We start from the raw sequence: 25123 nt of genomic DNA, 5'->3' as shown, positions 1-25123 counted from the left end.
GCTATTTGCTTAGTTCTACACTGGGCTCCAATTTTCCGTCTATGTCTCCATTAGTTGTTGTTAAGGTGCTGACTCCAATTGTCCGAGTTATAGGGGCCGAGTGGTGACCTTGGACGGCAGAATAGATATGCTCGAGGGCAGAGTGGTCCAAGGGCCAAATGACAAGAGCGGTCCGAGGGCCGAATGACAAAAGCGGGGCGAGGGCCGAATGACAAAAGTGGGCTGAGGGCCGAATACAGGATACCAGGCCAAGGGCCGAATGACAAGTTGGTCCGAATGCTTGATTCGGACGGGCCGAGCGAAGGGCATTCAAGTACAATGGGCCTAGTGGTTGATTCGGCCAAGGGCCGAATGGTAACTTGTTCGAGTGGGTTGGCCGAGAGCTTAGTGTTCGATTGGGCCGAGGGCCGAATGGTTCGAGTCTGGGACTTGGCCCAAACCAAATCCACTTGGACAGGCCGAGCCGTGCGCGACGACATCCGTGCCGGGGATGATCTCGCTGAATCTAACGATCCGCACAAACATCAAGCACGCCGCCTTCCAGATCACAACAAATACACAGCAGGGAGGTTCTGATGTATGTGAATTGTGTGAAGAACTCCCCAATGGCAAGGTCGAATCGAATCAATGGTGGACACACATACACTCTTTCTCGCTCATTGCTATGGTGAAAAATGAGCTCCTCTATAGTCCCCTAGCCCTTAAACCCCTTCCCGAGCAGGGTTTTGCCATGCCCAATCATTCCCTTGCCGGTATTAATCGTTCCAACCACTCTTTTTTCCCATTCACCCTGATCTGTGCCTGTTTTGCCCAATTTTACAGCAGTAACCCTATGCTTCTCCAAATCGATTTCGTAATTCTATCCTATGCTAAATGCAACCAGAATCAAAAGTAAATGACTGAAAGGATCTCCCATTCTTTTCCAATCATTAAACAACCAAAATAACCAGAATACTTACTTGTATCGAAGATCAAAAGCCCCAACTTCTTACCTATCTCAAGCTCTGGTTTGGGGATGAATCCCTTACTTCGACGCTCGATATGAGGCGTGCAAGTGCTTAAGCTTGAATCCGTTGGTCCTAGCAACGGAACCAAAATGTGGGAGCTCTCGCTCAACCGCCAAGACCCACGGACCGCTTATTGTTTCAAGTGTTCCAAGCGAGCTCTAATAGCTACCTCTCATATAGCCGATGCGCCTTCAAACCTACGAATGTAGTGAGCTTATCTCAATGCCGACAGGAGTTGCCTCCTCCTTCACGCACACCGGTAGCTCCACGATCCTTGATGCTAGCTCAAGCTCCCTCAAGCCTCCTCCATCAAGTTTCATCCACCATGGCTGTGCTTGCGCAAGCAAGGAGAAGAAGAGAAGTGGAGATAGTGAAGAGCTTCACCCTCTTGATCCCTCACTCCCACACACTCACTCTCACACTCTCACACTCCCTCCCTCAAGAGCACACATACAAGCCAAGAGAGGAAGAATAAATGTCTCTTGTTAGCCACACACAAAAGAATGAGCTTCCATTCACTTTTTGAACTTTATATATACAAGCCCTAAAATTCCATGGGTGCCCATTCTTTTTACATGGCCGCTCGTGGCCTAGGCCCTTTTTTCCATTGTCATTCTATCTTCCCAGCTTCCTTCCTACCGCCTATCTACCTTTACAAATTGCACGGGTGAGAGCCCGACACTCTTAATATAAAGCTTGGCGCTCTTTTACAAGAGTTTTTAGAGTTTTTTGAGACGCCTTCTCTTTAAAATTGCGCTTTCGTCTCCGCTTAGTCTTTTAAGGGCCGCCTTTGTGTCCTTGCTCTTTTTCTGTTCTTTTTTTGCTTTTTGCGTCATTTTTCTGTCATCTTGAATTGAGGTTAACATCAGCCTCAGCACACACTGGTATAATATTTGAAATGCCTATAAATTCTCATGCTCTAACCCATGAGATGGACAATTTGCTAAACAAAGTAGCTTCTAATTTCGTGTCATGAGGACATGTATTTTTGAAACCTCACTTAATATGTGGATTAATTTTTAATCACATGATTAAGTAAATGATGTACATGTGAGGTGCAACTGGGGTTAAAGTAAATTTACGAGCCTGGGACCCAAAGAAGTCATGGGATGTCAAAGGCAAAAGTTGCTATAAGTTATGCCGCACAGGTACTTGGTGGTATTTGGTGCCAGTTGTTGGCATAGGTCATTCATTTGGCTATAAATGTTAGTTGGTGACACTAGCGAAGTGGCGTTAATGATACCTAACGCCAATCTGATGATCAAAGATGGTGCAGAGATACTCGGGAACGGAAGTTGCCTAGCCAATTTAATTATTGGCCAGTCAGATTATTTTTCAGGACACTGAAATAATTATTAGATTTAAGTTTCAGTATTTTAAGGCTGAAAATTAATATTTAATAATGAAAATGTTGGAAAAACCATTTGGGAAGGCTGTCACTTAAGAAAATTGCCCATGCAAGACTGAAAAACGTCTTTAGAGGTTGGAGAGAGACATTTCTATAAATTCAGCCTGCAAGGGAGAGGGAGGGGAGGTTGCTGGTTTGATTTGCAGCCATTGGAGGACCTTCTGAGGCAACGACGGGCAAAAGAAGACCAATCAACAGCAGGAGATTGCATCTACAGGCTGTTGAGGCAGGGCAGCAGCAGTAAATGACTGATTTTCTTCAGTTCTTTGCATCTATATGCTGTTGTGGTAGGGCAGCAGCTGCACTTGATTGATTTTCAGTCATTCTTTGCAACAAAACTCTGAATTTTCTCTCTCTACAGCTTTCCCTCTCATCTCCCAACCATTTCACAGCCTTGCTTTTAAAATCTCAGCATTTGGACCCTTGGAGGCTGAGAAATTTCAGATTTATCTGTTATAAACCCTAATATGCAGCAAAAATTAGGGTTTAGCAGCAGCCTTGAGAATCAAATTGGAAGCTCCAAGACTTGGATTGAATAGGGCTGAAGCTGTTTTTAGCCTATTGAAGTGGAGGGACCAGCAAATAATTGAATTTAGGGCATTTTCCATCTCCATCAAAGTGGGTGAAGGCCAATCGAGTGCCCGAATCAAGGGGCAAATAGATTGAAGACTTATTGGTCAATTTGGACAGCAAGGGGAGTTGAAACACCGAAAGGGATTGGGAGAATCCCATTGTAAATCAACTTTTTCTTCAATAAAGCTAAAGAAATACCGAAAGGGGTGCCAATTTTGGGGCCAATCCAGTGTGCATTGTCCAAGATCAGTATGTAAATTTGTATTTTCAGATTTGCATTTATTCTTTGCTGTTGTAATTAAGTTGTAATTAGGGATTTACCACCCTGAAGGTTGGTTTCATGGTTCCATTTGCCGAGATGCCACTCAAACCCTTGATTTGGTGGACCCGAGGCACTTGATTGCGTTCATACAGTGAGATGGAATCAAGCAGTGATGATGCCTCTCAGTATGAACGTTAACATGGGAACGAAGGAAATGCAATGCCTGGCCTTGGACAAGGCTCAGACCATGGATAGCAAGCTGAAAATGTTGTTGTTGGGCAAGATGCACTGCGTTCAGGGCAAAAGGAGGCTGATGACCAGCAAAGTGAGGAGGAATTTGATGACCAGTTCAAGAATCGGATGACGACAACAACAAATCTCTTTGCTGAATTGGCAAAGGATCCTCAATTTACTTGATTTTTGAATGCTGCAAAGAAGGACATCAAAGGCAAGAAAAAGAAGATGTCCTCTACATCTTCGGAACAGCAAGATGCACCGAAGAGAATGCCAAACCCTTCATTTGAAGCTCCCAAAGATGCTAATGAAATAAAACAGTTGGTACCTACGAGGCAAGGAATGCAAATGCAAGGCTATCACGGAAGTGCCAATCCTATGGATCTTGGACAGCCAGGCGTGCAGGCTATGATGGGGCAGCCATGATACTTTGGTGGAAGCACGATTTTTCATGCTATGGTTGGACAAGGACCGCATACGAGAATGTATGGCACAAATCTCTATGGTATGCAGCAACCAATGCATGGCGTGCAAGGCCTAATGTATTCGGGTATGGCTGGAAATATGCAAAACCCTATGTATGGCAGCATTGGCTTGACGCTTGGGGCACAAAATAGCATGTTTGGTACTGCATCTGCATCCTCGAATGCTTATGGGGCTCAAGGAATGAATGTTGGCCATGCAAATGCTCCGTTTGGCGTTGGTTTTGATGTAAATTCAGCAAATGCACCCTTTAACATTAGCCAGTGTATGACAACTTGACACCCAAAGGGGCAACAAAAGACTATGATGAGGGTGGAAAAGGAGTGAAGTTTGAGTCCTTCAGCGGTGTACAAGATTTGTTGAAAGCTTTGACTTTCATTCAGCAGTTTGATGGAGCCTATTCGGGGGGGGGACTTCACGGGGCCCTCAAAGATTCGAAAGGCAGCCACTTTCTTGAAAGGGAATGCATTACAGTGGTGGTCCACTCTTTTGATGCAAGGTAGAGCACTGTCAACGTGAGTACAATTTAAGTAAATGTTTGCATTGAATTGGTTGACAAGTACCTTTAAGGTGGACATCATGACAACTTGGAATAAGCTGGATGCTAAGGAATGTAAGAATTTGGAGCCATATAATAAGAAGTTTTTGGATGCATTGCTGTCTATTACTTCTTATCGCCCCGTACCCCTTCATGAGCAAGTGGAAAAATATGTTTGTGGGCTACCCAAAGGAATCAGGGTATTTTGTATTAAATCCACCGTATCTAGCATGTCTCAGTATAGAGACTGCTGCTACAGCCAATGCTTTGCTGCGTGGGAAGGATTCAAGCTTCCTAGAGAGTGGGGAGAAGCCGAATAAAAAGTTGTTTAAGATTGAGAAAAGGGGCAGATCTGAAAATCAGCCTGAAAAGAGGCCAAAGCAACATAGAAAGGGCTCGAAAACATTGGCACAACGTAGGGAATTGATGGCTGCAAATAAACGTTTTATTTGTGAATAGGAGGGTCACATTGCAAGGGACTGTCCCAATAGGTAGCAAGTGATCAGCCCAATGATGATGCTACTGAGTTGTGCAGAGCATGGGGCAAAATTAGGGATCAATATGCATTGATTTTCTTTGATAATGGTGCACGAGCCAACTTTATCACTTTTGACATGGCCACCCGTCTAGGCATTAGGGAGGATGAGATGGGACCCATGGGGGAAGTTGGTATGGCATGTAAAGGCCATGCAGAGCCCGTCACACTGCTCATTGGAAAGCTTCGGTTGCATATACAAGGATATATGGACAACGAAGAGTTCTTCATTGCTCCACTTGAGGGTTGTGATGTATTGCGTGGTATGCCGTGGTGTCACCGTATGCATGCAGTGATTGATTCTCGTGCAAAAAAGATCACTATTCAGCTTATAGGAAAGGTGAATCTGTCCCTGTTATATCTGCAACTGTCATTTCGAAAGCAATGAAAAATCATCTTTCAGCGTACTTGGTTTTTATTAAGGATAAAGATGATAGTGAGAATGTTGGAAACATATCTAAGTTAGAGAAGGATCGCATGTCATTTCTGAAAATGTATGCTGATTGCTTCTCTGAGTCACTTCCAGAGCAGCTACTGCCTGAAAGGCCAGAAGATCATGGCATAGATCTTATCCATGGAAGTAGCCCACCTAATAAGCCACCCTACAGAGTCAGTGCAGCCCAACAGGAGGAGATTATGAGTCAGGTAAATGAGCTGTTAGAAAAAGGGTTGATTCAGTCCAGCTCATTTGCTTTTTGCTCTCCAGTGCTTTTGGTGAAGAAAAAGGATGGTTCATGGCGTATGTGCATTGATTATCGTGCTCTGAACAAGATCACAATAAAGAATCGCTTTTCGATTCCTTGGATCGATGATGTTATGGATAGATTGCAAGGAGCAACCATATTCATCCGTATAGATTTGAAAAGTGGGTATCATCAAATACGCAATAGACACCTATAGGGAATGATGGAATATGGGCTTCCTAATACACCTATAGGGAGTGATGGGATATGGACTATCATTTGCATGTTTAGCAAACAAGCCCATTTCATTCCAGTGAGGAAGAAAATAAAGGCTGATCTTATGGCACGATTGTTTTTGCAGCATATTTAAATATCATGGTACGTCAGAGTCAATCATTAGTGATCGAGACCCACGAATGACCAATTTATTTTGGAAGGGCTTGTTTGAGAATATGGGTACCACACTGAAATTCTCATCATCCTTCCATCTATAGACAGATGGTCAGTCTGAGGAAGCAAATTCCGCAGTTTTATATCTTTTAAGGTGCTATGGTTTAAACCACAAGACATAGTGGAAGCAGTATTTGCCCTTAGTTGAGTTTGCTTACAACAACACAATGCATAGTTCTATGGGCAAAGCTCCATTTGAGGTGGTTGAGGGTGGCAAGAAGGTATCGTCTATTTTGCAAACTAAGGATAATATCTTTGAGGCTAATTGTTATGTGGAAAACTTGGATGTAGCCTATGCAAAGATAAAATATGCACTTCGGAGATTGCAAGAAAAGCAAAAGAGGGTAGTTGATTGACATAGACGTGCTTTGCAGTTTGCAGAGGGTGATTATTTATTGCTGCATTTTGAAAAGACAAGGCTTAAAAAGATGAAAGGAAGAGAAAGATTGTATCCGAAGTTGAGTATGGGATACTATGGGCCCTTCCAAGTGTTGGAGAAGATCAGGGATATGGCATATTGGCTGAAATTACCTCCACATTGGCGGATACATCATGCCTTCATGTCAGTTTTTTGAGGCCTTTTCATGGTGATGTGCTAAAGGATATGTCTGCTGAAATTCAGCCTGAGGTTGAGGAGCTAGATGAGATTTTGGTACCTGAGTAGATTTTGGCACATAAGGAAAAAAAGGTCAAAGGTAAAGTTTCCAGGAGATACTTGGTGAAATTTCAGAATTATTCACTAATGGATGCCAAATGGATGGAAGAGGATGACTTGGCAGACCATCCTCAATTGTTGCAGCTTTATCTAGATGCCTTTCAATTAGAGCCGACTTTAGTTTAGGCTCCGTCAGGTTCAGCAGAGCAAGGGTCTGGAGTATTGCCTAATGCTCAAGGGGGAGGTAGCACTTTCACTCCTCCAATTATGGACAGCTCTCGTATGTAGTGGATCTCGGATGTATTCAGTATGCATCCAAGGTAGTGCGCAGACAATATGTTTAACATGAGATTACTACTTAATGTACTAGTCACTGTGAGATATATACAGATGAGTATGAGTTTCACCCAGGCATTGAAACTATACTTTTACATCGGCTTATGATCAATTTAGCATGAATTTTGTCCATAGAGACGGGAAACGCCCGTTCCGGCACATAGGAACGGATTAACGCGTTCCGGGAGGTACGAGCCCAGGAAACGGTGCAAAACGTTTCCTCCCGTTCCCTGGCCCGTTCCCGCCCGTTCCCTGGCCGTTCCGGCCTGTTCCTTGTTTGGAACGGCCGTTTTAGCAACATAATTTTTAAATTAAAAAGAAATGTGCCACTCACTACTCCCACTTGTCGCCCGCTACTCCCGCGTGTCACCCGCTACTCCCACGCCTGCTCCTATCCATTTGTAGGTTGTTGCGACTCGCCTGTCTCTCCCGCCTGTTGCCCGGCTGCTTCTCCCGCCTGTCGCCCGCCTACTCCCGCATCTCCTCGACTGTCGCCCGCTGCTCCGCCTATCGCCCTTTGCTCCCGCTTCACTCACCTGCTCCACCTGCCACACCTACCTCTCCTGGGCCGTGCCTACTTCCGCCCACCTGCCTCTCCCACCTCTTCCACCTGTCTCTCCCGCCTACCTCGCGTGTGGCCCACCTCTATTGCTTGCTTGGCTTGACTTGCGCCCGCGATTAGATGAGGTCCAAGGAATCTTGATTCTTGACGCTCATGTTGAAATTTTGGCTGAAATTTCTGCAATTTCATTGGACTTTCAACTTTGGTTGAAATTTCTGCAATTTCATTGAACTTTGACACATGGATGTTGAAATGTTGGCTGCAAATTTCTGTATTTTCATTGAAGTTTACTGATTATTTGTCACTTCTATATAGATGGCAGCATTGATATCTATGGAATCTTCATCATCCTCAGCAGGTACTTCGTCAGCAACTGGACGAAGTCGAAGCACTACTTGGTCATGGTGGGATGAGGTAGATGCAGGGGTGCCATTGAGAGGTGGAGGGGCTCGCCCTTGGAAATGCAAACTTTGCTCTTATGCTCGCACTAGTGGGGCTGATCAAGTGAGAGCCCATCTTCTACATGAGGAGAAGAAAGAGGTGCATTTTTGCACCAATGTATCGATTGAGAAAAGGCAGGAGTTACTTGACCGCATAGCCACTTCTATGGGGAATTCACATGCCAGGAGGACGCCAAATATAGCAGTGGATCCAACAACATGGACTCCAAGGCCAGCAGGGCATGGTGCTTCATGCAGAAGACCACTAGGATTAGTGGCTACACAGCCTTCTCGTGGGCCATCAATGGCAGCAGGTCGTGGTGTTAAACAGAGTTCATTGCACACTTCATGGGAACCAAATAAAAAAGAGGAAACACATGCAGAAGTGGCGCGCTTTTTTTACCATGACCATATTGCATTCAAATCAGCCAGGTCACCTTATTTTTTAAATATGGTGACAAAGATTGCAGAGTATGGACCCACATATAAGCTCCCTTCATCAGAAACTATTAGGACTACATTGCTTCAGAAGGAGAAAGTAGCCATAGAGATTGCAACAGCAAATATTCGCAATCAATGGGCAAGAAATGGAGTGACATTGATAGCAGATGGATGGAGTGACACACGCCATAGGTCCATACATGGTGTTGTTGCATATTCTCGTGGAGATGTATACTTCATTGGTAGTCATGATGCTTTAGAGGCTGGAAAGAGTGCAGATGTATTGGCATCCAAGTGGTACGAGGCAGTGTAGGCTGTTGGGGCAGAAAATGTAGTGCAGTTTGTGGTAGATGGTGAACCTACAAACAGGGCAGCAAGAAACATTTTAATGGCAATGTATCCACATATCACCTTTAGTCCATGCATGGCGCATTGCTTGAATAACTTGTTGAAGGATATTGGGGACTTGCCATGGATTGCATCTCTTGTTGCGAAAGGCAACAAGATTATCACATTTATATGTAATCATCAGTACTTGCATGCTGAGTTTCGCAAGAGAAGTGACAAAGAACTTCTTAAATACTCGGATACACGATTTGCATATAACTTTCTTATGCTTGGTCGATTGCACTATTGCAAAGGTGCAATTAGGGAGCTATTTGCTAGTGATGAGTATGAAAATTGGACTGGGGCTGCCACTGCTATTGCTGTGTTATGTAATGCATATGTTTCTAATAGAGATTTTTGGGATGAGGTTAATCGCACCAACCAAATGGTTGATCCTATTATGCACATGGTGAAGCTTGCAGATGGCATGGATCCATGCATTGGGAAGATCTATGAAGGTATGGATCGCATAATTGAGAGGTTGGAGAGTTTGGAACCAAATGCAGATAGGTATGAGCGGATCAAGGAGTTATGCATCTTGACTCTGCTCTCTCTCACTCTCTTTGTCTCTCACTGCGCATAACGACTGTTTGTCCTAATCTCCGTGCCTAACCCGTCACTACAAACTGGTATCAAAGCTGCGGTTGAGGCGTTCGTGCCTCTCGGAGTTCGAGCAAGATAGACGAGCAAGTTGTGAGCTGCAGGCATCGTGGGTAGTCGCAGGCGAGCACGAAGTGTCGCAGGCAGGCTCGATAGGAGGAGTTGCAGGTGTTGTAGGGCGTGCGACAGGTCGACTGACGACAAGAAGCAGTTGAAGGGCAGCAACAGTTGACTGGAGCAGGCGACTGCAGTTGACGAGGACCATCGGGCAGCGGATAGTGCGTAACAGGGCAGCAGTTGCGCGACGGTGGTTCGTGGCAAGTAGGCGCAGGCGACGTCCCGTCGGCGACTTGCACGGGGTCAACGGACCCCGTCACACGTTTTTTTTTCAAAATCGTTTTTTAAAAGAAAAACAAAAAAAAAAAACTTCTACCCCTTTCTTGACGGGGTTTCGCGCGCCGGGCACAAAAGGCCAAATCTGTGCAAACTTGGCCCGAAAATTTGGGGCTTTTCCCGAATTTGGGGATTGTGATGCAGAGCAAGGTCATTTGTCTCAAAATTGCAGGAATTTTGTGACATTTTGTCCCCAACATTTGGGGCTTTTCATGTACATGTGCAAATTGGGCTGAAATTTATCCAATTTCTCGACATTGATGCACATTGGACCCCGTGCAATTTGGGGCTTTTGCAGTTTGGGCAAAATCTGTGCAGCATTTGGTCATTTTGTGTACATGCAGGTTGAATTCCACACAATTTGGACATCAACACTTGGTATAATTTGGGGGTTTTGCTGAAATTTCTCTATTTTGGCAAAATTGGCCTGTTCTATGTATGACAAAGAAAATGCAGATGTGTGCTTGATGTTTTGAGCACAAAATTTCAGGGTTTTTGACCATTCGTGCCAAATTTTATGCCCGTGGGTACATGTACAACAGAAATCGCAGCTGAAATTTTGGGATTTCTCATGTAATGTGATGCATATGCCCTTGGAACGGCTGTAATCAGTTGTGGAATGCTGTAGCACATGGTTTGGTGCTTCTGAAAATTTATTTACAGATCTGAAATCTGTGCTTCTGCATGGTCATTTATTGCTGATTGGTACTTCTTTGTACCTTGGTCACTTGGGTGACAGTTTTGGGCCTGCATTTGCTGTTTTTGGTCACATTTGGGCTGCAAATCATGGCTGGCAGCAATGACAGCAGTAATCTGATACACATAAAGAAGCTTGAAGGTGCACATAACTTTGCAGTTTGGCAAAAACAGTGCTGTAATATCCTGTTGCAAAAGAAGCAGGCAAAGCCGATCAAAACCAAAGGGGCAAAGCCTGCGGACATGGAATAGGATGATTGGGATGAGTTAAATGAGCTTGCATGCTCAACCATAGAGCTATCGATTTTTTATGCCTTGCTGTTCAACATTGAAGGTTTGGATTCTGCATATGCTATATGGACTAGACTGGAAGAACTGTATGCTCAAAAGAGTGCTGCAAGCAAAGTGTATTGGCTGAAAAAGCTTATGGATTTGCGTATGAAAGAGGGTACAACAATGTCTACTCACTTGAGTGAGTTTAACTTCATTTTCAGCTAGCTGGTTGCCTTGAAGTTCATGATTGATGAGGAATTCAAGGCTACTTTCTTGCTTTGCACTCTACCAGAGAGTTGGGATACATTCAGGGCTGCTATGAGCAATTCTAATGTGATCCTTTTGTATGCTGATGTAGAGAGTGCTCTACTTATGGAAGAGATGAATCGGCAGAACAATGCATCCAGTAAGTCTTTCAGTGCTTTGCATACTAGGGGGAGATCATAGCAAAGGGTAAATATGATAGCAAGGGACGCAGTAAATCACGTGGCAAAGATGTTGAATGGCATCATTGTGGCAAGAAGGGTCACTTTAAACATGATTGCTACAAATAAAAGAAAGAGAAAGGAAAAGGCAAGAAGACAGATAATAGCAAGGAAAAGAAGAAGGGCAGTCAGCCTAAGAAGAGCAGTGTAAAAATTGAAGAGGCGAATGTAGTCACTCATGACAGTGACAGTGGGAGTGATGTATTTCTTGTCTCTTCACACTTTGGTGCACATGCTTTACTTGCAGATATAGATGATGACATGCATACCTGGATTCTAGATTCAGGTGCTTCCTTTCATGTCACCCCTCATCGTGAGCGGTTCTCCATCTTTACAGGGGGTCCACATGGTGTTGTCCATCTTGGGGACAACTATGCATGTGAGATTGCAGGTATTGGCAGTGTGCAGTTACAGTTTCAGGATGGCTCTGTCTTTACACTTAAGCATTTACGGCATGTATCTCAGCTCAAGAAGCTCGATTAGCACAGGGCAGCTAGATGATGAAGGTTTTCATACCACCTTTGGTGATGGAAAATGGAAGATCTGTAAGGGATCTAGGGTTATTGCCAGAGGTTGCAAGAGTGATACTTTGTATCCACTTCATGTATCTAGTGTGCATGACCATGTTGTTGCCATAACCGAGCAGCCAAGCGTTTCTTTATGGCATGGCCGGTTGGGACATATGAGTCAAACTGGAATGAAAGTGCTTTCTCGTTTGGGTCACTTGCTTTGTCTTTGTTATGCTGATTTTGAGCACTGTGATCATTGTATTTATGGCAAACATGCACAGACGTCTCACAAAAGGTCTCTTTCTTTGAAATATTCTCCTCTAGAGTTAGTACATTTGGATGTATGTCAAATGCCAGGATTATCTTTAGAGGGAAATAAATATTTTGTCACCTTTGTTGATGATGCTATACGGAAGGTATGAGTTTACCCTATTCATAGCAAGGATGAAGTGCTTGACAAGTTTAAAAAATTCTTGGTATTGGTTGAAAATCAGACAGATAAGACACTTAAGTGTCTTCGCTCTGATAATGGTGGGAAATATGTGTCTAAGGCCTTTCCGGCATATTGTGACAACAAAGGGATAAAGGGGGAGCTCGCTGTCCCTCATAATCCGCCACAAAATGGAGTTGCAGAGTATATGAATCAGACCATATAGGATAATGTCCGTACGATGCTGTCTCATGCTGCATTATCCCATGGTTTTTGGGCAGAGGCTGTTATGATAGCCGTTCACTTAATTAATCGGTCACCAAACAGGTCTTTGGGGGAGGGGGGGGGGGAAGTTTTCCAAGAAGTGTGGTCGGGCAAGCCACCTTCATATGCTCATTTGAAAGTGTTTGGCTGCGAGGCTTTTGTGCACATTCGTTAAGAAAAACGCAACAAACTTGAGCCAAAGTCATGTAAATGCATTTTCCTAGGATATGGTGACGAGGGTGAAATGGGGTATAGATTATGGGATCACGAGAAAAGGAAAGTAGTACGCAGTAATGAAATTAGCTTCCGGGAAGATTGCATGCACAAACAATCCAAAAAGACTGAGGAGATCCGTAGAGTTGTATTCCGAGAAGAAATACATTTTGGACAGCAAAATGTGCCCGCTGTACAATAGCAAATACGTGCTGTAAATGAACCTATAAATATAGGAAATGATGCTAGAAATGATCAGCTAGCTATTGCCCATGAAAATGAGCCATTATATACGTAGGAACAGCCATGACAACAAGCTGTTAATGCTGATTTGTAGGCTGAAATGCCAGGACAGCATGCTGAAAATGGAAATTTGCAGGAATAGCTGGCAAACAATGACCATTGGGTTAGGAGATCGTCTAGGGCTACTAGACAACCTGATATATTTGTTCCTAGTGCAATTAATGCGGCTGATTATGTCCTATTGATAGACTGTGGTGAACCGTCTTGCTTCAAGGAAGCAATGGACAGACATGACAACAATAAATGGTATAAAGCCATGCTGTCAGAGATGGAATCTCTTGAAAAAATGGCACATAGGACTTGGTGCAGTGGCCTAAAGGGTAGAAAACCCTTCCATGCAAATGGGTTTACAAGATGAAGGTCACTTTTGGTTCCTCACCAAAGTACAAAGCAAGATTGGTTGCAAAGGGGTACAAGCAGAAGCATGAAATTGACGCTGATGAGATTTTCTCTCCTGTAGTCAAGATGACTATATTGAGAAGGCATTTGTTGTTGGGTTTACTGATGTAAACTATGCTGGTTATGTGGACTGCAGGAAGTCCACTTCTGGGTATGTGTTTACTTTCACAGGAGGAGGAGTCTCTTGGATCTCCAGGCTACAAAAGTCTTGCATTGTCTACTACAGAGGTAGAGTATGTGGCTGCTACTGAGGTGTGCAAGGAGGCTTTATGGCTTTCACGTCTGGTGGGAGAGCTTGGTATCTCAGAGTTACCTGTTCTCCATTGTGATAGTTAGAGTGCTATCATGCTAGCATGGAATCCTGTCTTTCATGCAAAGACAAAGCACATACAGGTGAAGTATCACTTCATTAGAGATGTACTTGATAGCAAGAGCATTGAGCTTGTCAAAGTGCATACAGATGATAACCTTGTAGACCTTCTCACGAAGGGCCTTCTAGTGGAGCGGTTTGCTCATTGCCGACAGATAATGGGAGTTGGATAGATATATGTATTTCAGCTTTGTACATACCTAGACTTAGTTGATTCTTTTCTCCTCTTCAGGCACATTGCCTTTAGGTGGGAGGTTGTTGGGAATAAAGGCCTCGTGCCTTTAAATGTGCTCCGGTATGAATACACTCTTAGCACTTGTACTTACACATATGTATCTATCTAAAAACCTGAAGGTATACTCTTATGATTGTATTTGAAAACGTGCATCAGTTTTTGCAATGAGTTTGCGATCAATTTGGGGTCACATTTGTAGCAGTTTATGATCAGTTCTCAGATCAGTAGGTATTCAGTTTATGATCAGATTATGCTCAGTTTTCAATAGTTTACATCTAGTTCCATGGACAACAGCATATGCTATGATGCCATTGATGTTTTAGCCATGGTTTATGCTTGGTTATGCTATGCTATGGTTTGGTTTTGCCAGATGAGTTGAGCTCATGAGAAATAGACATGTCACATGATAATCTTGCAATGTTTTTGAGATTCTTTGTGAGTCTTATGTTATGTTATGTTGACTGGTAATTTTTAGCATATGTTGGATATATGGAATGGTTGAACAACAGTGCGCGATGTTACGTTGACTATGATGCTCTATGGAAATTCCAATGTAGTACTTTGCTTTTGATGCATTTGGTAGTGCAATCAAGGATGATTGCAAGGATTTCAAGGGAGAGGGTTGTCATGAGGACATATATTTTTGAAACCTCACTTAACATGTGGATTAATTTTTAATTACATGATTAAGTAAATGATGTACATGTGAGATGCAACTGGGGTTAAAGTAAATTTACGAGCTCGGGATCCAAAGAAGTCACAGGATGTTAAAGGCAAAAGTTACTATAAGTTATGCCGCACAGGTACTTGGTGGTATCTGGTACCAGTTGTTGGCCTAGGTCATCCATTTGGCCATAAGTGTCAGTTGGTGACACTAGAGGAGTGGCATTTAATGGTACCTAATACCAATCTGATGGTCAAAGATGATGCAAAGACACTCGAGAATGGAAGTTGCCTAGCCAATTTAATTATGGCCAGTCAGATTATTTTTCAGGGCACCGAAATAATTATTAGATTAATTTTCAGTGTTTTATGGCTGAAAATTAATATTTAATTATGAAAAATGCTGAAAAAACCATTTGGGAAGGTTGCCCCTCATGAAAAATGCCCATGCAAGACTGAAAAACGTCATTAGAGGTTGGAGAGAAGCATTTCTATAAATTCAGCCTGCAAGAGAGAGGAAGGGGAGGCTATTGGTTTGATGTGCAGCCATTGGAGGACCTTGTGAGGTAGCCAGGGGTAAAAGAAGACCAATCAATAATAGGATATAGCATCTACATGCTGTTGTGGTAGGGCAGCAGCAGTAAATGACTGATTTTCAATCATTCTTCGCGACAACACTCTGAATTTTCTCTCTCTACAACTTTCCCTCTCATCTCCCAGCCATTTCACAGCCTTGCTTTGAAGATCTCAGCATTTGGACCCTTGGAGGCTGAGAAATTTCAGATTTCTCAGCTGTAAATCCTAATATGCAGCAGAAATTAGGGTTTAGCAGCAGCCTCAGGAATCATGCTAGAAATTGGAAGCTCCAAGACTTGGATTGAACAGGGATGAAGCTGTTTTTAGCCTATTCAAGTGGAGGGACCAGCAAATAATTGAATTTGGGGTATTTTCCACCTCCATCAAAGCGGGTGAAGGCCAATCGAGTGCCCAAATCAAGGGGGAAAATAGATTGAAGACTTGCTTGTCAATTTGGACAGCAATGGGGAGTTGAAATACCAAAAGGGATTGGGAGAATCCCATTGTAAATCAACTTTTTCTTCAATAAAGCTAAAGAAATATCGAAAGGGGTGCCAATTTTGGGGCCAATCCGGTGTGCATTGTCCAAGATCAATAGGTAAATTTGTGTTTTTAGATTTGCATTTTTTTTGCTGCTGTAATTAAGTTGTAATCAGGGATTTATTCGAGGAGGAAGGCTGGTTTCATTTGCCATGGTTCCTCATGCTTCTTCCTTACTGTGTACTTAAAATCCCATTAATAGCAAACTCATATGCACTATATGATTTTTTTAGTCCTAAAAGTCCTCTAAAGGGCCGACAATTAATGATGATATTGGGACAGATGTCTCAAGTTGTCCTCATCAAGATTGACTCAACAATCCTACTTGGTTCTATACACTGCATATGTTGCTCGAATTAGTATCACCCTTGGATACGGGATAGCAACTAGGGATTGCTAATGACACCTGCAATATTGGATAGATTTTATAGTTCTTACCAATGATCTTCCTATTCAATTTTGCAGGCAATAGGCTGTGCTCCTCCCTTTGTGACTTGCGTAATTTGCTTTGTTCTGGGTCTTTGAATACAATATTGGCTTGATACTAAACTGTAATTTCCAGAATGTATCTCTGATATACCTTGATGCGGTCTGTTGCAATGTTATTTGATGATTCAATTTCCTTCATTGCAGGATGGGCTTGTTTATCACCTTGTTGTAACACACACACACACACACACACACACACACACACATGCATGTGTGTGGGTGCGCACTCTTGTTATGTTCTCTTCCTCTTGCACACATATGCACAAACATATCCACTTTGCAAATCTCAGGTTGATGAGCTGTCATATGCAGATTGCAAAGCGTGGAAACATTTGTACCCCTCGTCGTGATGTGTTTATTCAAGCTCTTCAAGATGTAAGTGCCAAGTTTACTGGTAAAAGAATTAAAATTTGCTAAGATTGGTCATGCAAGTCTCATATGAAATTAATCGGATGCCAAGGTGTTTTAAACTCTGATGTTTAATAATGGGTCAGTTGTTTGAACTATAGACAATAGGTGCTTTACTGTGCTTAATGTGCATTGACCCCTTGCTTTTTCTCCCTACGTGACATGAGCTTTATGGAACCAATACTTGAGTGGTATGGAAAAAAGAGAGAGAGAGTATTTTTGAAAGTGCATGTAGTAGCTGATTGTTTGTCTACTTTTTGAGGGTTTACATGCCTAACCTATTTTTGGTCATGATGATCAGAAGCTGTCCCAGAAATATGGGATGCACCATGCCTCAGTTACCTAGCCTGAACCACAGCATTTACAGACCTTTGTTGGCTGATTTTCAGAATTCAGCACACGGTCACCAATGATATGGTTACTTATTTGTAGTGGTTGACTTACAGATGCTATCTCTATAGGACTAGCATTACGAAAGATATAAAATTTTGTGCATTGCAGGATCTTTAGGGTGTGGTGGTTACTTGGCCTTGATTGATAAACACATGTTGGTTACTCAACATCAATTGATCTTCATAACTTCCTTTAGATAGAGTCATTGTTGTCTGTTGATATGTTTGCTCGACTGACTCTGGCTTGGGCTTATACTTTGGATTTAGATTTTATTGAGGAGGAAGCCGATAAGGTCTTGTCTCACTCCCTTGGAAAATGATCCCAAACTGGTACAGAAAGCTTAATGAGCTGTTCTTAGGTAGATGATCTAAAGACACTTTTTGCTATCATGTGGGCAGGAATGGAAATTGCTATGATGGTTGTTGATTGAAAGCTTGTATCACTTAGATTGTTAGCTAAGGTGCTTAGCCTGCAGGATTTGAAGCACTAGAGGCCTATTTGCAGTCATTGTACACAACTTTTTCTAAGAGGTTGGCCAATGGGCTTTGAAGAATACTTCCACAGCTTACATTCTTTTATCAAGGGAAGAAATATTTTACATAACATCTTGAATGTATAATTTCCATATGGTGTGATAAATGCATTAAAAGGTATATTCACACACAAGGGAAAACATATCCAACTTTCAAAAATCCCATGACTCCCACCCACAAATCCTTTTCCTACACCAATTCTTCCAGACTCTAGCTCACTTGGTTCCACCTATTCATTTCAGTTAACATTTTCTGTGCACTTGGGAACGACCACGCTTGTTGGCATTGTCTGAGCTCATGTGCGGAGTGCATCTAGATTACATGATCAGTTTCGGTTTCAATCAGCTTGCTCCCGTCCTTAGGTAGCTCAAATGCATGGGGCACCCTCTTGTGTGTTTGGTGCACCATCTCTTTCTCAGGTGACCCCTTAATTTTTCCACATGGCAATGTTGAGTAGGCCCTTTCACACTTCTTCAGTAGCACCTTATGCTACTGCTATTCTCCAAGCTGCACATGGCTTCACTAGGGAAGGCATAGCGACATGGTCCATGGAACAAGGAAATGACTGCTAGAAATGGGAGAATGCTGTTTCAAAATGGATGGGAATGAGGAATGTGTTCCTCAGTGTTGGAATGTTCATGCTACCAAAACCAACAGGCAGTTACTGTTAGGAACATTTGTTTTTGTTCCGTTCCTCTTCCAGGGAACAAGCTGTTAGGGAATGGATAAGGTAGACATAGAACATTTTGACACTTTTGGACTCGTTTTTATTGTTTCTGCATGTCTTTGGCCACTAGATCATTGCTTTCACTCTTCTCTTATTATTTTCAATTGTAGTTCTTTTTCCACACACACACACACACACACACTCTCTCTCTCTCTCTCTCTCTCTCTCTCTCTCTCTGTGCAGTATGCAAATTCTTGTATATTTGATAATATGAATGTTGGTGGTAACATGTACTTGCAAAATGATGCATGTTTACTTGCAACATGTACTTGCCAAAATTTTGGGGAGGGTGCACCTAAATTAGGGTTCCCCGTCTCCCCCTATTTTTTCCCCTTAAAGGAGGGTATCCTAGGCAGGCCACACTCCTTGGCAAGACGACATGTGAGTGCGTTGCTATCTTACAGGTACCACTTACATCTCTAGCCCAATATCTGGTCAATATCGATCATAGTTGATGTTTGCATCCTAGTCCATGGGTCCCTGTTTGCTGGGTTTTTTCTGTGCAATTTTGTTGTATTAATACTGGCATTTTTCTCTAGTCAATGCTACATGGCAATTGGGCAGTTTGCTTGGGATTGGACCATTTTCTTTTCCAGAGGCTATTTATAGGCTGTACAGAATGGTACCTTCAATTTTCATTATTTCAGTTTTCAGCCTGGTGGGCCTTGGTTCATTCTACTTTATTCTTCGCCATGTTCATTCTCCTTTTCTGTCATATATTGATGTCTACTAGATGCCAAATTGGGCTACAGTTACATTTTACAAACGATTATCATGCAAAAAGCTGAAACTAGAAACTAGTCCTGATCAAATGCAATCTAGACCCAGCATGGTATAGTTGTACAAGCATGCTGGATAGTTTATGACGCACACATGTGCACGAGAGAGAGAGAGAGAGAGAGAGAGAGAGAGAGAGAGAGAGAGAGAGTTTTTTGAAAATTGATGGTACAGGATGGCTATGTAGCAAGCAGATCACAAATTAACCCTAAAGCTGTGAAGACCAACTGTCCAATGTCACACTGCATATTATTGGCACAGAAATTGCTGGGGAAACTGTGAGCAGGATGAATATTAACAATGATTTTTTATTAGATTGGCAAACACCGCTCACTTTGGTGCAGAGCAAAGGCTACCCTTGGATTCAGTAAAAAGGGAATGCCTTAAAGAAAATGATTGGCTTGATTATGCTGTGTGCATCACCCATGGTGTCAGTGCAAAGTTCAGAATGGCTCTCAGTACCATCAATCTGAAGTCAAATGGCTTTACTTTTTGCATGGCTTTCACTGCAGGTTACGAGTTCAATCTTCCTGGGTCTGCAAGATTCACAGGGATATTAGTCCAGCCCTTAATGTGAACCAGCAGACATTAACTTATAGCCACATTTGGGAACTAGAGCTCTGTCCTCGTCAAATCAGATGGTTACATCAAGAAGGATGCTGTATAGATTTGTTTCATCTTTTCTTTGAAGCAAAGGCTTCGAACTTGTCTTGATTCAGTGTAGGTAGACAAGTTTTACTTGCTTAGCCTGACGTATACCAGAAAGTGATACCAGAAATTGACACCAAAGCTAGTTTTCTACGGTAAAAAGCTTATTGGGAATATCAGATTATTTGGTCTCGTGGATCATTTTGGTCTTTAGAAGGCATTAATGCAAACTCTCTTCGAATCTTCACAATGAATTTGAGCTTTGTAAAAGCACCCTATTTTTGTTCTTGTACTTAAAGAATTTACCCAAAGCATTTCTCCACATGTTAATATGGGTCCCAGCCAGATGACTTAAGCATCAAGGAGAATTCTGTACCTTGTCTAAAGCGTTAAGGAACATTTGAGATTTAGAGTAGGATACACGTTGATATTCTCATCACAATCGCTACAATTTGAGCTTCAAAGGCCACCTTCACCTTTTAGAAATTGCTTGAAATAGTACTTGAATTGAAGGGAAAAAAACCTTCATATTTGCCTAATTCTTGGTGTTGAAATCACGTGGAAGAATAGAGAACCGAGATTTTAATTTGGGAGCCAATTGGAACATTTAATCCAAATTCCCTTGATCTCATTGCAAAAGCGAAATAATTTAGATGGAAAGTATGCTACGATGTGAGGGGAAAAGTTTATTTGAGATTTAGGGTAGGCATATCAAGGTTCAGACCATCTAAGAAATAGGGATGCAAGCATAGTGGAAGAGCTCCTCTACTTCATAGCATACTTACAATAAGTAGGAACTACCGGTCAATATTTAGGCTTGGTTGGTCTTCACATAAATGATCTATCACTTTTTTGTGGGGTCATCACTCTTATCTCTTTATATTCTCCATCGTCAACGTATTCTTACAAGGCATTTAGTGAGTGTACAGTAGGTACATGGTATAAGTTCCACCATCACAAGTAGGGCTTGTCCTAAAACATTATGCCATAATAGACATTGTCTTTGCCCTTCTCATTAACACTCCTTGTCTCTTTTATAAGGGTATTTGTCATATGGGTTTGCATCTTGCCATCTTTTAAACAATCCAATAGAGGATATATGAAAGTGAAAATAATTGGCCTTGAAACTAGTTAAAAATGGATTAATAAAAAGAAAGTTTGAGTTACTTGGTATTATGAATGCAATTTTTGTGAAAATTTCATTAGATTACATTTATTATCTCTTAAGTTGGTACAATAAGAACTATAGAAGGGGCCATGGTGTAATTATCTCCTGCTAGCTTATTAATATGCCATACTAAATAGACATAAGACACCATGTAAATGTGTCCTCCACTTTGTTAAAGTTTCAATGACATGCCTCAAATTTACTTTACACATCCTAGAAATTGTAACCAAAGTCGGTATCATTCTCATGGTGATCTAGGCAAAATGATAAGTCCTAAAATGGTTTCAAGTGATGTTGGATGAAAGCATCTAACATTGACCATAGTTTGGATAGCCATTTTGATTGATGTAGCCAACTTGTTTACAAGCTCAACACTTAGTTTGACCAACTAGTAATGCTTATGCTCCTGATAAAATAGAATGTAACAAGTACTATATCAATACATTGTTTTATTTTACCATGAGCAAAGTCTACACAATTCCAAAAGTCATGTGAAGTGTGAGAACAAATAGCAAATAAGAAAAATAGTGTCAATTGCTCCAAGAGCCCTTTTGACTTCGGAAGCATACACACTAGTCCAAGAGAATGCCTTCTCGAGGAATAATGGCATTCTCCATTCTCAATGTTTTACTCGTCCTAAAGTTGACTCATCATATGAAAATCAAGAAGCTTAAGGCATTCAACTATCAAGTTTGGTAGACATCCAAGCACAAGCATCTAGACATATGATGTTACACAATGAAGATCATCATTTGTACTAGCAAAAGGTTTGCATGAACCTACTATGTTGTGTAAGCTATAGCATTAGGAGAAATATGGACTCTCTTTTTTGCCCCTTAAGGAGTAAATAAACAAATATAGGCCTAACCAATGAGAGAGCTGGGATTCCAGATTCATGTAACATGAATCTTCTAGCCATATCTTGGACCAAATCTTCCCTCAGCAATAAAATAAGGGAAAAGGGGAGTACAAAGCTGTCACTTCTTGGAAGTTTGTGCCTCGAATTTTCATTTTCTTATTTTTTATGTTTGACTTTTCTTTTCTCCCCTTTTCAGTTTCCCCCTCTTTTTTAGGCGGAACTCAAATTTGTCATATCTCTTTCCCCGCTTCTTCTTTCCTGACGAAATTTTACAGCCTCACTGTTTCTTGCCATGTCTGTAACCTTGTAAAATTTCATTTGCTTTGCACAAGCACAGAGAGAGATTCATGTGTTTCATGAGAGCAGAGCTTGTTTTACCAAAGCCCTAAGATTTTCTTCACAAAACTCTACAGGTATATTTTTCTCTTCCATAGATGTTCTATGGTAAAGTTTTATCTCGTTTGGAGAAAACCTGTGCAAGTTATGTGCATTCTCTGACATGTAATTTCTTTTGTTTTGATGCTCTAGGAGTCTCTTACAGTTAATAATAGTGACATTTTGAATACTCAACTTCTTCTTCAACATCTTAGGGTTTCTCTGTAAACAAAGTTTCAGGTATATTGTCTTGTTTTTTTGTTGCTCCACTGTTAAATTTTATCTCGTTTAGACAAAATGTATACAAGTTACATGCATACTGAGATTTCCTTTGTTTTTTTACTCCAAGAAACTCCGAGGGTGAAGAACAATGATTTATTAAGAACTCAACTTCTACAACATCTTTGGGATTTTGAACACTCAACTTCTTCTTCAACATCTTAGGGTTTCTCTGTAAACAAAGTTACAGGTATATTGTCTTGTTTTTTTGTTGCTCCACTGTTAAATTTTATCTCGTTTAGACAAAATGTATACAAGTTACATGCATACTGAGCTTTCCTTTGTTTTTTTACTCCAAGAATCTCCGAGGGTGAAGAACAATGATTTATTAAGAACTCAACTTCTACAACATCTTTGGGATTTTGAACACTCAACTTCTTCTTCAACATCTTAGGGTTTCTCTGTAAACAAAGTTACAGGTATATTGTCTTGTTTTTTTGTTGCTCCACTGTTAAATTTTATCTCGTTTAGACAAAATGTATACAAGTTACATGCATACTGAGCTTTCCTTTGTTTTTTTACTCCAAGAATCTCCGAGGGTGAAGAACAATGATTTATTAAGAACTCAACTTCTACAATATCTTTGGGATTTTTTGCAGAGAAAGCCACAGGTATATTGCCATTTTTTACTACTGTTCCATGGTTAAATTTCAACGCATTTGGACAAAGCCTATATAAGTTATATGTATGTGTTGACCCAATATTTCTTTTGTTTTTGTACTACAGGAATCTGTCAGTGAAGGAACAATGGTCTTGCTATAAGTCAACTTCTTGTTCAACATATCTAGGGATCTTTGTGAAAGAAATTACAGGTACAATGTTTCTTTTTTAAATTGATCCATTTAAATTTAATTTCATTTGGAGATAACATTTGTAAATTATACACATGTTAATAGGTAACTTTTGTATTTGGTTGTTACAGATGTCTTCACGGAGGAAAAATATCAGTAGCATACTTGCAGTGGAGGTCTTCAATAGGAAAGATAATGGCGGTAATTGGATTTGTGATAAGTATTATAAGTTGGATTGGATTTTGATGCACCCAAGTACTCAAGGGAGTTTCAAGGTCAAGCGCAAGGATGTTGCAAACCCTAGCAAACATTGGAAAGGTAGAATTCTAGAGTTCAGAAAAGTGTTTAACGGCACAAGTGCAGTAACAGAAGTGTTGATTCAACATGTTTATACGCATAAACAAATCTCTGTACACGACGAGAACAACATTGCAAATTATAAACAAAAGAGTAAGTTGTTAAATTTTATCATTGATTATTCTTTTGTATCAGAGTTGTTTTTAAAAGTCTTTGCAGTATTCCAATTCAGTCTTGTTTGATTGACAGCTCTATATCCATCGACTTTGCATGAATGGCAGAATGTGGAATGTTTAAGCGGCAAGATACATGTTTGGCATGAAGAGATAGGTTCTTTGATCTATGATAATACCTCTACAAGTCAACTTGCCACTCAAAATATCTTTTTTTATAATTCATTGTATGTGGTAGAAAGCCAGAGATTGCATCATGTCCCATTGCCGCCATTGTCTAGTGGTGAATGGTTCATTGGTAGCTTGGAGTTGTCAGGAGCTTGCAAGTCGAAGATAAAATCTGACATCGATAGTGCTATGAAACCCACCACAGGCTCCAAAGATGTGCATCTTAATTGGTTTATTCCATTCTCATTGTTTGCACATTTGTTTGGTTCATGTGATGTTTTGAAGAAAACAAAGATTACTTATCAATGCAAGTGTCCATCCGAGGAATGGATGAGTCAGCTATTGGGTGAGTCTTGGGAAGTCAAAAGAACACATTTTGATGAGACGATTGAGTGCAGGGTCAACCAATCTGATATTACATTCAGGTAAAACTTTTTTACTACTTTGCATACCTTGATTTAATTGACATAGGTCTCGCTTAGATGAATTGTTATGTTAGTCGCATTGATCACTTACCATTATTTTTGTTTTTATTACAAGTATTTCATTGCTAGACAAACTCTATGCGTTCGCTTTCGATATAGAAGATGACGACTTTTGCGAGGGGAGTGGATCAGCTTGGATCAAGATATCCGAGATGACACACATACAGCGCTCGTAGATGTGGTAATCTTGTGGAGTGGTCATAATCCTTTCGTAGTCAGTGCAGAGAGTCATTGGCCCATTTATTTTCTGAGACAAGAAATCCAATTAATGTCTAGTGAGCCCCTCTACAACTTCTATTTCAAGTTAGATAATAGAAAAGTCAGGACTCGTAGTGAGCAATCCATGACATGTAAACAATGTGCTTCTCCACATATCCTTGAGATAGTGGAATCCTTGTAAAAAAACTTTATAAAGAGCGAATACATACCTTTTTTGAACTTCTGAGTACTTTAAATTTTAGTTTACTGTGATCCAAGTGTGCGATAATACATACTGTAATTACTCAATCGTGCAGTTAAAAATCATAATTAAATTGCAGGTTAGAGGTCTATAATCTAGAGAATATTGTCTTTGCACAATGATATATTGTAGCGCATCTCTGCTGCTCGT

At 41.2% G+C, this 25123-nt stretch overlaps 2 protein-coding genes across 5 annotated transcripts in view; both read left to right on the top strand.

The window, feature by feature from the left end:
* The window catches only part of LOC148037329 (N2,N2-dimethylguanosine tRNA methyltransferase), a 38445-nt gene extending 15246 nt beyond the window's left edge, over positions 1 to 23199 (top strand). For 2 of the 4 annotated variants that reach the window (XM_087676237.1, XM_087676234.1), the window contains 2 exons: positions 16745 to 16807; positions 19445 to 20219. In XM_087676237.1, the coding sequence (XP_087532363.1) occupies positions 16745 to 16807; positions 19445 to 19552 (171 nt within the window). In that variant the 3' untranslated portion in view covers positions 19553 to 20219. Of the gene's footprint in view, positions 1 to 16744; positions 16808 to 17499; positions 18898 to 19444; positions 20220 to 22473; positions 22561 to 22669; positions 22790 to 22898; positions 23019 to 23127 lie in introns of those variants that run through there. The other 2 variants (XM_087676236.1, XM_087676235.1) reach the window with 2 other exon arrangements.
* A 131-nt stretch (positions 23200 to 23330) lies between these two features.
* LOC148037328 (uncharacterized) lies at positions 23331 to 24920 on the top strand. Its single transcript, XM_087677287.1, has 4 exons — positions 23331 to 23411; positions 23522 to 23840; positions 23937 to 24453; positions 24569 to 24920. The coding sequence occupies exons 2-4, from the start codon at positions 23522 to 23524 to the stop codon at positions 24687 to 24689; spliced, it is 957 nt and encodes a 318-aa protein (XP_087533413.1). The 5' UTR covers positions 23331 to 23411; the 3' UTR covers positions 24690 to 24920.
* The last annotated feature ends 203 nt before the right edge of the window (positions 24921 to 25123 follow it).

This window comes from Lygodium microphyllum, chromosome 4 (genome assembly GCF_053477565.2).
Source record: "Lygodium microphyllum isolate KBCC chromosome 4, Lygodium_microphyllum_v1.1.10, whole genome shotgun sequence".
NCBI classification, from domain to species: Eukaryota; Viridiplantae; Streptophyta; class Polypodiopsida; order Schizaeales; family Lygodiaceae; genus Lygodium; species Lygodium microphyllum.
The sequence above is the reverse complement of the archived record's forward strand: the minus strand, read 5'-3'. Positions and strand labels throughout refer to the sequence as shown.